Source organism: Homalodisca vitripennis, chromosome 4 (assembly GCF_021130785.1).
Source record: "Homalodisca vitripennis isolate AUS2020 chromosome 4, UT_GWSS_2.1, whole genome shotgun sequence".
NCBI classification, from domain to species: Eukaryota; Metazoa; Arthropoda; class Insecta; order Hemiptera; family Cicadellidae; genus Homalodisca; species Homalodisca vitripennis.
The window spans coordinates 81,532,836-81,551,468 of record NC_060210.1 but is presented as its reverse complement, the minus strand read 5'-3'; the positions used below and the strand labels follow the sequence as shown (position 1 = coordinate 81,551,468).

The following is an 18,633-nucleotide window of genomic DNA, read 5'->3' as shown; positions in this document are numbered from 1 at the left end:
GTATCATCACAGTGTCATCAGCATACATTACTGTGCTGCTGTAGTTTTCCATGTATCGGGGGAAGTCATTGGTGTACAGAATGAAAAGGACTGGCCCGAGCACAGATCCCTGGGGCACTCCTCGGGTGACGGTTTGCAGCCCTGATGTTGTTTGGCGTGTTAAACCCCTGGTTGTGTACTTCACCTCAGTCATCTGTCTTCGTCCGGTGAGATAACTTCTGAACCAGTTAAGAGCTTGTCCTTGTATCCCAAGAGTAGTTAGTTTTGATAGGAGATGGTCATGGCTAAGGCAGTCGAAAGCATTACTATAGTCAAGCAAGATGGCAGTGGATGTGTTTCCGTCTTCCAATTGGTCAGCCAAAAACTCCACTAGACCTATCAGTGCTGTTATTGTTGATTTGCCTGGCAGGAAACCATGTTGTTCAGGTGTCAGTAGCTGGTTAATTGATAGGTGGTGTATGAGTCTGGACAGCACAAGTTTTTCAATTAATTTTGAGAAGGTGGGTATCAATGATATCAGGCGGTAGTTGGCTGTTTGAGTAGTGGGTCCCTGCTTGTATTTTGGATAAACTTTGGCTATTTTTAGTGCAGATGGGAAAATTCCTGAATTGAATGATTTGTTGATAATATCCATTAGGGGATCAATCAGTTCTTCTTTACATGTTTTCAAAAGTTTTGTGGAGATATTGTCGTAGCCAGCGAAGCTTTTTGGCTTTAGAGATTGGATGAGTTTTGCTAGTTCCTGTCTATTGGTGGGATGTAGTATTAGGGTTGGAATATTTCAGCTGGCAATATCTTTCGTTCGTCAAGTTGTCCACTTAATTGAAGCGTTTCATTGGCAACATTTGTAAAGAAGGTGTTAAGGTGGTCTGCAATCAGTCTTGGGTTTTTAATTTCTTGTCCACTGAGTATGACCCCAAGGATGTAAACCACTCACCATCCCAAAGTTATGTGTGTGTGCTTGTGCGCACACGTGGGTGTGTATGATATTTATATATGCTTTGTAACACTGTTTGTGGAAACAATAACTGACCCAAAAAAAGCCCAAACAAGTTAAACTTGGTACAATAATTGATCTTATGAATATCTAAGCTAAGTTCTTTGGGCAGTCTTGTACTCCATTTCATTTCAATATGGCAGCTGTTCAAATTTTATTAAATCACAATTTGTTATGGACCTATAGAAAAACAACAAAATGTGTTCTTGTTGAATGCTTATAACATTTCTTACACATTTTGTAATAACCCTTTTTTAATCTCATAGTTTTCAAGATATAGAGCACATGTAAATCCCATAAGAATCTTTATATCACCAAGAATGGAGAAGAAATTCTGAAACAAGTTCATAATTGGTACAAAAATTGATCTTATAAAATATCTTTGCTATCATTGTGGCTTATTAATATGAACTTTAAATGTGCACCATTGTGGTAATAATCCTCTAAATTTGATTTTACTCATCTAATGGCTATATAACACTATTCCATATTTTAAATTTTATGTAGACTCATTTTTTAATTATAACAATGTTTTACCAATAACTGTATAAACTAAGTTGTGGCCAGAAAATGTTAAAAGTGTTTATTGAATTACTATTTGGAATTCTGTATGAAATTAAAAGGGGAAATAATATTAGCATGACAGCTTCCAGTGTAATACATAACTTTTTGTTATTTCTACCTGAAAATCACCCCTGATGATTGATGTGTTCCAGACAAACTTCAAAATAGAATGGCTGAGTGACGAGGTGGATCATCGAAACATCAGTGTGGAGGTGATAGGCCCTGAGCAGGAGAGGGTGGACTGCCGTCTCACATTCGATTCTGTTAGCGGCAAGGGCGTATTTACTCCCACCCATGTTGGCATGCATCAGGTCAGTCATTCTTGTTGTTACATACTCGTATATCAGATTTCTTGATGTCAGATTTAATAAGATAATAGTTACAAATTTTAACCCTTAAAGTGCTGAAGCAAATTTGGTCTTAGTTCAATTAGCATGCATTTAGAGATAAAATAATTGTTTTTGCCAAAGTTAAACGTATTTTTCGATTTTTAGGAAAAATAAAAGCCAACAAAAATATTGTTTACAAAAGATCTACTGGTTTTACATGTAAACTCACCATATTTATTGCCACCCCTCACAGTTATATCCGTATGCTGCTTGTCACATCATAAAACAAAACATGAATAAAAGAATAGCACTGGTTTTATATTGAGTTTTACACAACATGTAATCCAATTTGCTTCTGACAGTTATATATTTACGCATTCCTACACATGCACAGCATTATCATGAATTATAATGTACACAATAAACTGGAATTGGACAATACAGATATTATCATATGCCACATTTTTTATGGTATAGGCATATTCATATACCACACTTTTAAGGGTTAAAATGATAAGTAAGTTTGAAATTAAACGAAATATCCTTTCTTGCCATTTTCCAGTGGTACAAAAAGTCAGTAAAACAATTTGAGATCTGCAATCTGTTCTCTTTCACAGGTGAATAACTAACCTAAAACAACTATATTTTAGGTTAAAATAAACAAATAGTACCAAAGTGTTGTACTACGCACAAGTCATACATATCTTGGCTGTAATTGTGGCTCTATATGAACTTAGATTGAAGTTTATTAATATGAACATACAAGATAACCTATATGCTGTGTGTCATCTCAATGCACACTATCTCTTAAACATGCACTTAATAAAACTAGTACTAATTATTATAAACTGTCCTAAAATGTACTGGTCACAAAAAGGTCTGCTCATAATAGCCAAGCTGTTGTCTCAGTTGTTGTAAGCTAACAAGTGATGACCTGTATATTTACTTGAGTTTGTAATAGGTACTGTTATATTTATTAAGATATAGAGATCTGTGTACCTATCTCGTCTCTACACATACCCTGCCTGTGTTGTGTCTCAGTCTTTTATTTTATTATCACAGTTAACTTGTTTGTCAAAACTGTTACCTACGTCATAGTTCATTTCTTGTTTTGCATCGTTCTTGTTAAGCATCTTTCTTTGTTATTGTTATATATTTATCTATTTATTGTTACACATTACTTGTTACCTATTTATACTTTCTTGTTATGCATCTTACAATTCATATCTATTTGTTTCATTATGTATCTATTGTTTTTGTTTTAGTCTACTAAATAGTTTCTTTGGCCAATTGTTATACATGTAGATAAAATTGAAACTTACTTGTTGAAATGGTGATGCCATTGAAATAATAAAAAATAAAAATCTGTGCTTTTTTTAGTTACAATTATGAAAAAGGAAATAAGACATTTGAGTTTAATCTTGAGTAATTACTAAATATAAAGAATCGTGAAGATCACCAAGTCTACCATATTTTAGCAACTAAAAAGAAATAGTTCAACACCACGTATGAATTTTATTTTTTTGCAAAAGTCATTTAATCATTTATCACATCACTTAATTCTACTTTAACACTAAACAAATTATGTTTTTGAATGTATAATAATAAAAAAAATGGTAAACAACTGGTGAACTTTGAAAACAGGTTACAGTGTACAATGAAGGAGAAGTGGTGAAGGGTTGTCCGTTCTACATCCGGGCGATGCCGGAGCTGTCTGACATTACATACACTGGTATGGAGCCCTGTGCCGTCGGCTCCATTGTGGAAGTGTTGGTGAGTCAATTGATTGATGTCTGGTTAGAATTTTGGAATATTTTGCTTTTTCTGAACTCTTTAAATAAAATGTCTGGGCAGTAAATGTCTGATTTTCACAGTAGGTTTGTAACAAAGGTTCAATATATAGTATTGTACAACAAATATTTTCCTTCCAGCATTAGTGTGATCTGCCTCATTTTGATATAACACATGTAATAAAAAGGATGATATTACATTAAGGGTAATTACAAATGTTTTTTTCACCAGCTTCTCAATTAAGTGCTATGGTACTTCTTTCATGAGGCTGTATATCAGGGGAGGATTAAGGGTGCCATTGATTGGGTGGGGGGGGGGTTGACAAACCGTGGGAGTTATAGGGTGTATGAAACAAGCTCCCTTCCAATCGTGTAGAGGATCAGGGTCCTCCCCAAAAACAATTTGGAAATTTAGACTTCAACATAGAGGATTTTAAAGAATTTAAACTATGATTTCGGAAAATGTATTAGTTAATTTTTTGCTACCTAAATGTATATACTTTCAATGTATCTATTAATAAATGAAACTCTTTCATCATTAATTTATTACTTTTCTTAATTATTTTGCAGACGTTATATAATATAAATTAAACTAAACATAAAAACCTTTCTATAGTGCGATAACAGCAGAAGAGGGCGTAATCAACTCAGTATGAAGTAGCACTTTCATGTGCTATCTCAAAAATTCATTCTGCTGTCTTTTGTCATCAGTGCAAAATGTTTGATTGTTGGGGTTTGTATATCAAGTTTTGATTGTACTATTAAAAAGGATAAAAATACTTTATAACATTCTAAAAGTTTTAGTTTTGCCTTTATGGTGTTTTAAGATTAAGTCTTCCAATTTCAAATACATGAGCACAAACTTTTAAAAATCTTATTTAAATTTGTACAAAATAAGAAAGTTATGGTAAAAATCTAACATTTCTAGCAATTAATTAGATAGCAAAATCAATGAATATTTGCAAAAGGAATGGTAGCAGTAATATGGTATTATTACTATTAAATGGGGCCACTTATAAAATTATCTTGTAAAACTGTATTATGTAGGACAAGGCTTAGTAGTTAATTGAAACAATGGATAAAACAGTGATGACATGCTGTAGACAGCTGTCCAGCACTTTGGGTTAGAAAGAAGCCTGCAGTGCCCCAACTCTTGCTTCAAGGTAACATTCTTACAGTACACAAGATCGATTTGACCTATATATATATTATATATATATATATATATATATATATATATATATATATATATTTGTATAGATAATATTTTTATATACCACTACACAAAGTACGACATAAAATAAAAATTAGGGTTTGTTTTTTTTCCCTTGAGTAGCTGATATCCACGCATAGAACCAGAAGATATGCTGGCATTGCAATGAACAGGAATAAAAAAAAAAGAACTTAAAGTTAAATATTATTTTAAAACCTTTATATATCCAATATACGTCAGCAAAAGAACTCGATTTAGCTAGTTTGTTTACATTTTAATTTACTGGAATTTTTATTTTTTGAGATAATATTTTATGCTTATTTTATATTGGTTGCTATAAAGAAACTTAGAGAAAAATTGTTTCAAAATGTCTACATAGCAGTATTTTACATGTAACTCAAAATTTTATAAATAACAAAAAGATAATGTTTAAAGATTTTTTTATATTACGTTTCTACATTTAGAATAAATATTTTATTTTTTTCAATTACCTATGGTATGACACACAAATCATTTATAAATTATAAAAGTATCACATTATATAAGCATTTAATGATTTTTTCCCTAATCCACTACATGTTTGGGTATAAAAATGAGCCATATACGATTTTTAGGCTAAAGAAAGGTTTATTGAATGTATTTATTTCACATATTCATTTAAAAATATAATCCATCTTAACATTTAGGTTATGATTTCAACAAAGAAAAGGTAGTTTGAAAAATGTAAAATTAAATACATGTGTTGTACTCAGGTGAATTCTAATGGAGCAAGGAGTGGGAACATTGATGTGGTGGCTAGGTCTCCTACAGGCCGTAGCCTGGACTGTCCGGTGGCTGAGCGAGGGGGGGTGTACACAGCAACCTTTCAACCCGACGAGGCTGGTGAGTGGAGCATCGCAGTCATGCATAGTGGTGAGCTCATCCAAGGCGGCCCCTTCACATGCTTCGTCTTTGATCCTGATGGTGTCAAGGTAAACACAGCTGCATTACAGCAAAAATGTACTGTACAACTATTCAAATGCTAAATATGTGATTATTTTTAAACAGGCACAAAATTAGGGCGCATAGTTTGTTTTCACCTATGACACCAAAAACCCTATACGTGGCCCCATGTATTTGACCATTGGCAGAGTGGCAACCAGCATTGAAAACTGGAAAACCAAGAATTCAATGCAACCCATTGCTGAACTGCTAAAATCTTAAACAATTGCTATTTATATAACAAATCTGATAACTGTAAATGCTGAAATATTAAAGGGATAAAATAAGTCTACTTCATGTTTGATAGTTGAGCTTTTTTTGCATTTCTACACCTGAATGTATATATACATACATTAAATTTGTATAAATGGCAATAGCCTTATTTAATTTCAATAAACATTGAATCACAAAAAGTATATATATATATATATATATATATATATATATATATATACATATATATATATATATATATAATACAGAGAAAAAAAATTTAAATATTTTACTTAGACTAACCAGTATAATTTTTTATGGTAAACCTCGAAAGTGTAAATAACATAACTAAATTAATTCTACCTGTTTCCTTTCACAGCCAACTAAATCCTATAAAATTAATAATTAAAAGACACTAACTATTGGATGATGTGTTAATTTACAAACAGACTGAGTTGTTATAATATATGTATTTTGTTTTCTCTTTTATCATTCCAAAAACAGTTTAAACTTATTTGTTCAGCTGCTGGGTTTGGAGTCGCCCGCAATCCCAGAAAGCATTTTTGACTTTACAATTGATGCCCGAGGAACTGGAGGTTTGGGCAGAATAATTGTTGACATCGTGCAAGATAAACATTCTCTCCCACACACAATAGAGAAGGTAGGAGATAGCATATACAACGTATCTCTTCACACCAACCGGCCTGGCAAGTACAGGATATACGTCTACTTCAATGGATCTCTGGTTAAAGGTAAATCCAAATATTGCATTCTATGAGTAAGGTTTATCTTATAAGTAGCATATAATGTAATTTAAATATCTACAATGGATTATTATAGTCAGAGGTTACTGCTGAAAATTGTACCCTTGTATTGTTGTACTTACATAAACAATAAAATCATTGGTGATAATAATTCAAGGAGTTTAACTGGAAAAAGTTTATAATGAAGTTCAGTTTGACTTTTGAATGAAGTAATTAGAACAAGGGACTTATGTGGCTGTAGTTTTAAAATCTTTGAGTAAGGTTATCATAAAGATACAATTGAAAATGGTACCAACTTAATATACACCAGTTGCCAAAAAATGAAAATAAAATTGTATTTAAGTACAAATAAAGTAAGTTGTTTTATTTAGAGGAGTAATGCAAACTCACACCAATGTTCTATTAATAACTTATATTTAGCAAAAACAACTGTTAATCTATGACCTGTAAGATTAATGGGTATCAGCTCATTTTTAACATCTCTCTTTTAATCATACTTCTCTTTTTATATCTATTTTTTACCAGCCCCATAGGTTACAGGCTTTTTTAATACTCAGCCAATTATATTTTATTTATGTTTGCATAAAAATACTTATTGTATTTAAGGGATTAACAAAAGTTTCAAAATGTTATTCCAGGTAGTCCATTTGCTCTAAGGGTTGGTACTAGAGAACAGATGAAGATGGAACGCTACAGTGAGTACTTTTTCTTCTGCACAGATTTCCAAGTCATTCATGTCCTTGGTCAGTGCTAGTATCACTTTATCTAAATCATTGTTGCTGTAAACATATTGCCTTCAATGAGACCTATCATCTATTGAGTCTATACTTAAACTTGTTTACAACCACCAGATTTTAGTTAAAAATGTTCCATTGTGCTTTACGCTTTTAATAAATGGTTTGCATAAGTACTAAGAGAAAAATATTTTAGCACTGAAATGTTTGTAAAAAATAATACTTTTTCTCTTTATTGTTATGTTTAAGCCAAGAAATATACGACTTTTTACTGTTAATTTTTATTGTATGACATGGCACTGACTTGTGCACAATGCTTAGACAAATTGTATTTCCAGAAATCTAGTCTATCACATTGCTGTGTAAAATTTTACATTTCTGAAATTGGAGTTGTATCTATATAAAGGGCATTCTTTGAGAATACGATCAGTTGTCTGCAAAGGCACTCTACACTCGTATTCAGGGGATCCTATTCAGCCCCATTTGTGCTTCATGTACCCACACCTGCTATAGCCTGTTCAAAAACGGTTTAGCCTGTACCACACCTTCCTCTGCAGATCTACCCTCATGGGTTTAGAATTAGGGTTAAATTGAAACAGATCATTTGTAGCCCAAGAGTACCCATTCTGCAGCCCAGGCCTCACCTTACTAAATCTGTTCCTAACTTCCTGAGAGTAGTAATATGGCCGGTTTCTGGATTTAAGTCTCCATCTAAGATCAGTGGCATATCTGTTGATGGGCAAGCCCAAAATTGCTCAAAGTGCCTCATTTAACATCTCGGACGATAGTCTCCTCCGTAAATGTGCTGGAGAGAACTGAGTGCAGGTAACCACCGTGTGAAAGTGGATTTGATAGTGCTGGATATCATCCTCATTGCGCTGTTCAGTTTTGTATCCACAACTTTAGTTTGCCAGTTTCAGGGAACTATATTCAGCCACAGATTAAACAAGTGATAAGATACTTAAAACCTTTGCTCCTGTTCCCCGACTTGTGCTATGAGTTTACGAATGAATTTTACCAGCGCACTTAATCAGGTGGTTTTTTAATTATTGTGTTCTATCCAAGGTAATGCCTATGTGCATGGATATTAGATTGAACTGAAGCTCTTGGTCATGATATTTGTCTATGATCCCGGTCTTAGCTAGTCTCGTGTTTAAATGGAAGTTGGTTGTCTCTGTCTTTATAAGGCTTGGCTGGAGGCCCCAGTTCACAAAGAACAAGTCAAGGGTCCAGAGGTCAGATGTCAAACTTGCTCCGTTGTCTGGAGGTGTCTATGCTGATAGCCCAGGTTGTTGTTGTCAGCATAGATGAATTGTTCCGTCACTGTTCCAGACAGGTCCACAACGTAAAAATTGAACAGTGTTGGTGCAAAGACAGGTTTTTCAGTCTTCTCCAACCACTTTTCTTTATTCCAAGGCACACCTTAATGGATCTGTCATTTAAAAATTATTTTTCCAATTTTCAAGAACTGAATCATTTTGGAGAGCCTATAAAACAATCCCTGTTTCTACATGACGTCATATACAGGTGTTACGTCCATAAATACAGGAGAAATTTCTTCCAGATGTTTCTAGAATCCTTTTTGAATAAAAGTTGTGAGTGATGGAACCTGGTCAGTGCACGGGCGTCCTACCCTGAATGCAGCATAAATATTATACTGTAGTGTTTGCCATGAGTTATTTGTTAAAACAGTTTTGTAGTTGCAGAAAAGGCAAGAAAAAGGGTAACAGGTTAACACTTGTCTAGATGATCTACTAATTTGCCTTGAGTCTGTCAACAAAATGCATAAACTAACTATTAATTTTATCATTGATGTTATTTTTCTTAGTTACGGTACACATTGTCTTATACTTTACTGAGCAATGAATAGAACAGAAATATATTCTGTGTCCAGCCATGTAACTATTTTCAAATATATTTAGAAAATTATTAGTAACCTTGTTGTAAAGTATTACTTTTCATAACTTAAAATTTTAATTATTGTGTGGCTGAAGAGAAGACAATGGGGTTTGTTTGTCTTCATAAGTAAGAGTTCATCTATTTAACCAATCACAAACATCAATGTATTCATAAAAATACTCATAAGAAAGTTTCAGTGGTATGAGTTTACAAATTATCAGCATGTACCCAATTGGGTAGAAGTCATCTTAAAAAATGCTTGTATAGATCATTGTGTATAAACATTATCCAAAATTTGATTAAAAAAATTACCATGTTGTCTTTATTTCTGTTATAGATTCATCAGCTAGCAAAAACTCATATTCTTCATCAACACATGGTAAATACTTTAATTGTAGTTCAACTGAAATTTGTATTAACTTTATGATTGTACAAGTAGAAATGATAAGAGTGCAGTTTAGTATTTGGTTATGAAAACTACTCGTAATTCAAACTAATCTATAACATGCATCTTTATGTTGATGGTATTAAGGCAGTATTCTTGATTTTAAATAGTATTGGAATTGGAAACGCTTTAATAGTTAAGAATTTTTTTTTATAATGACAAGCATCTCTTTATGGAATGTCAAAATCGCAGCTTTTGATTTATTCTTGCACCAAAATTGTGTCACTCTTCTCAAGTATTGTATGTCCTTAAATATGTTTGGCTGGGTGCCACTAGCCAGACAGGGTGAGTGGAAGTCCAAATGATTTTTATGTTTACATTTATTTATAGCCAGGATTTTTAGGTTTAGGTTGTTTAAATGTTCAATGTAGCAATGGCCAGTTCAAATCGTGAAACTATTGAGATTAATTAGCTCCCCAAAAATAATACTTTTGTCAAAACTGCTTGTTTTAATGTGTTATTTATGATTTTTAATGTCATGTCTTCATTTAATTTATGACTTTTTCAGGCATTGCATTTTTATAACTTGACCAATACCTCTTATATTGCAAACCATTGATGTAAAATTAAACATGTTATGTTGGTTAATATATGTTACATGTTAGTAAACATGTTACAAATAAATCTTGAAAATGTTAAATTGTTATACAAAATCTGACAAATCCCTAAGAGCATTTGGTTGTACATAATAGATGTAACTATGTTAATCTGTTTTCATGGCCTGACATTTCTGTTGTAGAGAGTAGTCGTTACTCAACATTCAACAGAGTGCATTCTCCAACTGTCCATCAGATCAGTTCTCCTGTCAACTCTCACAGTCCCAGTCCGTTCGGCTACCGAGGTGCCAGTCCTCTGGCATCACCTCTACGCTCACCCGTGGAGAAGACTGCATCTCCAGCATTACGCATCAATAATTCTTCGTTAGAAAAATCATCCTCATCAGCTTTTCGAGTCAACAGTTCTTCAACAGAAAAGTCATCCTCTGCATTCCGGGTTCATAGTTCACCAATACTGAAGACTTCACCTGGCTTCAGGATCAATAGTTCTCCAGTAGAGAAAGTTTCTCCTGGTTTCCGAGTGAACAGTTCTCCTCCAGTTAATGGTCTACACTCTCCTGTTCATTCCCCTGGGTTCCGCAGCTCTCCCAGTCCACTGGCAAGCCCCAATCAGAGTCTACAGTACAACACTTCCTCCACTGTTGACACTTCTTCCAATGTCAGAGGCAAGTTATTCTAGTGCACATTTTAACAGTAATAATAAAATTGTATCCACCCAAACTAGTTTAGCTACAATTTTTGATACTATTTAAATTTGTATATGTTACTATTTAATAATACAATATATGTTCAGAAACTACTCAACCAAACTTTCCCTGATGTGTTAAGTAAACAAATATTCTGTATTAGAAGCGCAAAAATTCAAGATAACTTGTTTGTCTTTAGACATGTAGTATGCAGTTGACATCGTCCATATACAATCACAATTAACATTTTATATTAGTGCCTATTTATTTAAACTTCAATTATGTTTAGTTATTCTTTGGAGCTACCAAAATAATTTAATGGAAGCTATTGTTTAGGCTACTTTATAATTTATAGCAGTTTTAAAATAAAACTACAATTATTACTGTACAACTTTTTCAAGTACACTTTATAAACGTACACTGAATAAAATAAACAAAGAGAAGAAGCTAGTTTTATTTTATGTACATACATATAAAATAAAACTGTATGAGAAGTCATAAAATCAGGTAATGACATATTGCCTTGCAACAGTAGAAGAGTAAGTGCCTAATTATTACTTGTTAAGTGCAATCTAAAAAACTACAGTTCAGATATTCTATAGAATTCAAAGAACTCTTTAAAAATACTTGAAATCTTTTTGTGTTTTAACAAACTGAATGTTCTTTTTTAAATTTATTCTTTGTTATACCGTATAGCCTTAAATGAAACTGTAAAACTGTGTGATTGTTTAGAAACAAAACTCATGGCTTATAATACTACCCCTGGCAGAAAAAGTGAACTAAGTTTTTGAGTCTGAAAAGCTAAACAAAAACAAGCTTAGTGAGCCGGGGTTCACCCTAGAAGTGAGGAGTTATTATTAATTGTTGTTTCTTATAACTTTTGAAGTTACAAAGTGAATGATGAAAGTTTTCTGACAAAGTATTTACTTAATCCAAAATACAAATATAAATAACATGAATTGTAAAATGTGTAGTATAGAAATAAAATATTTAGAAATATCTGACAAGTTTTAGATGATAATATATCTTCAACCTTCAGCATAATTGATCAATAAACTTTTAGGAAGCGGTAGGACATGAATGTGACTTTAGTCTAATAATTAGTCACAGAGTGAATCGCAGCAGATTTGATTATTGGATCTTGTCAATTAATTTTCAGTTCTGTAATTATTCTAAATGTACGTGTTTTATGGTGTTTCTTCAAAAAATATAAATATGGTTTACATCTTAAAGACGTTTTAGATTCATTGCTTCAATTTGTTGAAACACAAGAATATGTAATTGACATTCTTTCTTCATGGTATCATTGTCCTTTCCTTCTTGGGTTTAAGTAGTGGTGTTTAACTTGTTTTGCAGAATATATTTCTCAACGTGATTTAAAATCAATCTTGTTTCAGTGTCAACAATGCTTTCCAATCTAAGTCAGCGAAGGGATTCTTGGGACGCCTTAATCAAAACTCAAAATAATCTCAATGAAGCAGGTACTTAGATGTTCATTTTTATAAGAACAAAATTATTTCAGTATACTGTGAAGGAAATTATATATGTTTTATTTATATCTATAAATATATTAGTGATGTGTCGAAGTCGAATATTGAAACCACCGAATCTTCAACAAAGATTCGGATCCAAAAATTAATCAACAGGATTAGAAATTCAAATCTGTGGAGATCGCCACGTCATTATTGCACAATCGACAGCACACAAATTATTGATCGCTAATATATATCTGCCATACTTTAAATTTTTAAAATCGTAACTCTATAACTAATTAAATAACATTTTTATTTCAATCTAGATTTGCTGGTATAAATTTTATATTATATACTCACAACTTAAGCAATCCAATTTATCCTTAGGCATAGCGCGTTTCGCTCAATCACGGCATTGTCAAATATACTAAAATTAATAAAAACCACAGTGTAGGCCTACACACACAAACACATGACAAAAATAAATTAATTAAAAGTTTGTCTAGGCGGGTCATCAAAATTAAAATAGTTAAAAATATGAAATCGACCTTGATTGTACAGCTGAGTTGAGCGTTGTGCACGGACTGGTTGGTTTATTGACATACATGTCCCCCTCTCACTTTTGTGGATGACCCCTGATCAGTATTACAAAAATTACAGATGATTAAAAATTAGAAGGTAGAAGATATGGCTTTCTTCTTAAAATATAGCTATTTCTCTGAAACTCTGTAAATCCCTTTACAATAGAGTGATATTCTAGGATTACTTTTTGTATTATAATACAGTCTCCAAAGGTTTAAGAGTGACAGAAATTGAAATGATGTTAATTTTTTTTTTTATTATACTTAGATTTAAAAAAAAGCTATTAATATTCTAAATCCGAGAATCATAAATATATTCCTGAAGGATTATTTAAGATTTTATAGAAGATATTTAAGATTATCAATCAGAATTTTTAAGATTTTGAATCGGATTCGAGATTCCAAAATTCTGGATTTGCCCATTGCTAAATATATACTGTATATACTAGCACATACCCACACCTTTGCCCGCAATTTCTATTCAACATTCCATGTATTTGTTTAAATAATTTCCATGATTTCAGTAACACATGAACTATTTTGAATTAATGTAGAGGAACTCCAAAGTCGAAGTTTATAGTTTTCTTAGTAAAAGTACTTGTGACGTAATATGATAGGGTTCTATATTTTTAAAGTGGAATTAGTCATATATCGCGCATCAGGTACCCATTTTACAGTATTCATGATTAAGAGGACCAGAAGTTAAGCAAAAGTGTGAGTAATTCATATTTCATGTTTTGCACCTCTTGTTCAAAATAATTATATTTCCAATGAAAAATTGGAGTTTGCTCTATTTTGCCCCAAGAAATAATATAAATAAATCTACACGATTTTGTAATGAGGTTGGATTCAAAACAGTATAGTTTTCTAAATTGTTGGATATAGATATTGTTATTGAAAGGTAAAAACTAAAATCAACAACAATAACACATTTAAATACTTACATTATGACAATTGCTATCCATACGTAAAAAAAAATACATGATACAGTAAAGTTCTTGCATCCCAACCCATGTTCGCCATATCATACTGTTTACTCGGTCCAGTCTAGGAATTATATCAGTATTTATAAACCTATCAGTACTGTATACATCATCAGTGAGAAATAGAAGCGATGTCACCTCAATCACATAAAAATTACATTTAGTGTCTCGTCTACTACTTTGTGACCCAGAATAAATAAATTGGTTTTCCTTGTTATCACAATTTTGAAATAATGTGTTGTTTTCTTGTTGTGCTTTCACTGTATAAATGGAAAGAAATTAAAAATATTGGTTAAGATAATTAAACATTTGGTCGTGCTGTCATAAAACAACGTTCACACATAACAGTTGAATAAATTTAACTGGCTCTTTCATTTCACATTACAAAACTTTAGAAACTAAGGCGGGATTTTTTTATGCTTTAAAGACCAGTGGGGTGTAGCCCAGAAGGATGTACGAAATAAGAATAGGCCTATATAAGGGATCCTAAGAATGTCCATGTAAAATTTCAGTACAATCGGTTGAATAGTTAATGCGTGAGAGCAAAACAAACTAAGGCACTTTCACATCTATAATATTATTAGGATATATATGTAAACTGTGTAATCAGATAAAAGTACAATATTTCTTAGTTTTATATTATATTTTAGGAATAAATGAATATTGCTTACAGTAAAGCCTATTAACTACAACATTATAAAATAAAAAAATATATTGTAGTCTACAAATAGTACACCATAATTTCAAAACTTTTCTCAGAATTATTAATTATTTGACATTATTTAAGCTTATTAGACTATGTGATATTTTTTTTAAATTTTGTGATCATTACAAAAGCAAGATGGTTGGTTGTAGATATTGATCTAAATTTAATTTTTTATTTCATCTTGGTACAGGCTGGTATAACACCAGAGTGCAACATTGTATATAAAATGTGGAAGCCAATGAAATAAAGATTCTTGCCATCTGACTAGCGAAATGGTTTAATTTTTCTTCCGTTTATGGTAATGGTGTATGCATTCATAGTTTATTTATTTTTTCTATACCAAGATATTCTTATAAGAAACTGAATAACTAAATAGTTGTATGTTTTTAATATTTATTTGTTATACAGGGTGAGTGGCTCTTGGTGTGACAAACCTTTTTGGGTTATAATGCAATGTAAATGTGATACAATGGTGGTTATAAAAAAATTTAACTATAAAAATTACGTCTGAAATGAATTTTTTCCAGTTTTTCTAAAAAACCTGTGTTTTTGTACGTACATCTGATATTTCTCAGCAACTTATACACATATGTGAGCAAACTACATCATTTTTAGATTTTCCGTTAAATTTTCAATTTGAAAAAGTTATCGGTTCAAACAGTAAGAAAAGAAAATTAAGCTTCAGGTCAATTCAAATGGCAAAGTTGCTAAGTTTCAGAAAAACTGAAATATCATTCAACCCCATCTTTTTACCACACCCTGTACACAAGAATGTGTCAAGTGATATTAAAAACTTTGCCATTTAATAGGCTTTAAAATGGTATGCCATATGACCATAGTTAAGCATTCGGTTACATTCGGTTAAGCATGCTCAAAAATTATGTTTATTATACTGTCCTATGACTACTCAGTGTTAACTTTTAACCTATACTGATTTTTTTTAATGGCAAAATACCTAAATAGTTGGTCACATGGCATACCATTTTAAAGCCTATTAAATGCCAAAGTTTTTAATATCACTCGACACATTCTTGTGTACAGGGTGTGGTAAAAAGATGGGGTTCAATGATATTTCAGTTTTTCTGAAACTTAGCAACTTTGCCCTTTGAATCGACCTGAAGCTTAATTTTCTTTTCTTACTGTTTGAACCGATAACTTTTTCAAATTTAAAATTTAACGGAGAATCTAAAAATGATGTAGTTTGCTCACATATATCTATACGTTGCTGAGAAATATCAGATTTACTGACAAAAACACGGGTTTTTTAGAAAAACTGAAAATAATTCATTTCAGACCCAATTTTTGAAGTTAAGAGTTTTTTATAACCGCCATTGTATCACATTTACATTGCATTATAACCCAAAAAATTTTGTCACACCAAGAGCCACTCACCCTGTATAGACTAATAACAATTCATTAATTTGCTTAATACTTATGTATAACTCCTATTAGTAGTACTAATAATATTCCTCATAGTATTGTTTCAGTAATTAAGCAAAAATTTAAAAATACACAATTATTTATCTTAGTTAATTTAAATTAATGTAAGTCATCTCCATGTTTTATTTTTTTATTTATTTTTTTTTATTGGATGATTTACCTGTTAATTTTGGATATAATTTTATTTACATGGGCTTTCAAAATGTATTGATACACTTTAAAGAGTTGTCTTAAACTATTATATTATCAAATACATCCATACTCATTTTTATAAAGTTGCATTTGTCAACTATTGTTAATAAAGTGCTGAGCTGGTACAGAGCTATAACTATTGGATCTCTTGATACAATCTGCTCTGATGCTGTTTACAATTTTTAAACAGGTTTTCTTGCACAAAATTTAAAGATTATCCTGGTGTACTGGGTAAAAATGGTAGTATACAATAAAACATAATTTAAAAACATTATTTGTGCTTTGTGATTTAAATTTATTCAATTAAAAATTAAAATTTGTAATTAAAGATTAAAGTTTTTTAAATATTCTAAGGATTATTTTATATGATTATTATTATGATGTAAAGTTTAGTGAAACATGTTTTGTTTTCAACTGTGGGCAGAGAGAGATTAGACCTTCTATGTATTGTACTTAATATTTGATGAACTATAAATGTATAGCATCATGTAATTTGTGTATATGAACATATAAGTTCTATTAGATTATTTTTCATAAATATTTGTAACAATAATGTGGAAATAAAAAGACATCTTCCATAATTGTATAACCTAAAATAAGAGCATAAAAGTGTTTGAGATTTAACATATTTCTTTCATGTTAAAGTTAAGACGAACAGCAGTACACCTAGCTCTTAAGGCAGGCCCAAACTTTTCCCTATAAAAATGAAATTATTTTGTTATGCATGCATCTGTGATGTAGAGGGTTGACTAGCTGACAGGGCTGACAGGGAGAGTGATGCCCAAGCATTCTAAAAACAGGATGACTCAGTATGTGAATTCAATTGTTCAGTTGTGAATAATGATAGATCTGTCATCTTGTTTTGTAAACAGACTTGAAGGTGTCAGGGGACAGTCTTCAACTGCTACCACTACACAGAGCCTCAACGCTGCACATCCACACTGATGCTCCTCTCGCACAGATCAATGTCACTGTTACAGGTAAAATATAAAAGTACTTATCTATCTCTAACTTGAAACCATGATATTGACATCAGTTTTTGAAAGCGAAAGGGAAATAATACTTAAACTACAACGTTTTAAAATTTCTTTGTTGTTGTAAGTGTGATTTATAACACAAAACAACAGGAGGATTCAGGACAGGTTATGGAAAACTATAAGATCTGATTTCTTAAACTAATCTAAAAACAAGTATTCAGTGAACAACTGTGATTACCATTTATTTATATTTATGCTTTATAGATATGTCTGTGGATTTACAGTTAGAGATAGAGTAAGTACATATCTCAATCATCACGCAATTCAAAATAATCTCATTAAAAGTAGTTCCTCAGAAAGCCTAACTCTGAGCTGGTTAAATCTAGAAACAGTAATACATCTACTATAGTCTCTGCTGTACTAATTGAAACACTAAATAAAATACAAACTCTGAGGTAGAAACCTTCAAAACCACAATGAACAACATTCTGTGTTGATGTGATACAACCACTCACCACATATTTTGGTAGTGTAGTAGTTTCACAGTAGCCATTACACTGCAACAGCAAACAGTGATACTGTCAATTTACTTTAATTCATACAAACACTGTTAGGGTCTCTAGTTTATCAATTTACTTCAAGCTTTATGTATCAAGGCAATGTAACAGGGCTTACAGTAGGAACACCAATAGTGAAGTGGTACTGATGTTAGAGAGTCAATTTTGGTTTAGATTTCAATTGGTTTATGGTTTTTTGCCAACAAAAACCTTATCACTGAATGCACTTCACAAATGGCAGGATTTTCAATTGCAGCACACATTTGAATTAATCACAGTAAGAAAAGTAAAAGAGATACAGACCGCATGCGACTACACTACGTTCTATGCATACTGAACGCCAGTTTTTTGACACCAAAATGGCGGCTGTAGCCACACTCACTGGCGCACAATTAAAAATTATTGTTACTTTCTGGATAGTCCTCGTAAATATAAGAAGTTATGAATAATGTGTCAGTCAAAAAGTATAATTGTATTAGAATTAGATCAAAATTACTGTAAAATTAATTTTTATTGTTATTTTCTAGATAATCAATTTGTAGAAATGAATGTT

At 31.8% G+C, this 18,633-nt stretch overlaps 1 protein-coding gene across 1 annotated transcript in view; it reads left to right on the top strand.

The window, feature by feature from the left end:
- LOC124359627 (filamin-A-like) overlaps window positions 1–18,633 on the top strand; it is a 154,833-nt gene that overhangs the window by 47,761 nt on the left and 88,439 nt on the right. Inside the window, 9 exon segments of the mRNA XM_046812528.1 lie at window positions 1,714–1,872; window positions 3,535–3,663; window positions 5,646–5,864; window positions 6,611–6,839; window positions 7,490–7,546; window positions 9,822–9,863; window positions 10,669–11,151; window positions 12,570–12,653; window positions 17,419–17,526. Coding sequence (XP_046668484.1) covers window positions 1,714–1,872; window positions 3,535–3,663; window positions 5,646–5,864; window positions 6,611–6,839; window positions 7,490–7,546; window positions 9,822–9,863; window positions 10,669–11,151; window positions 12,570–12,653; window positions 17,419–17,526 — 1,510 coding nt within the window.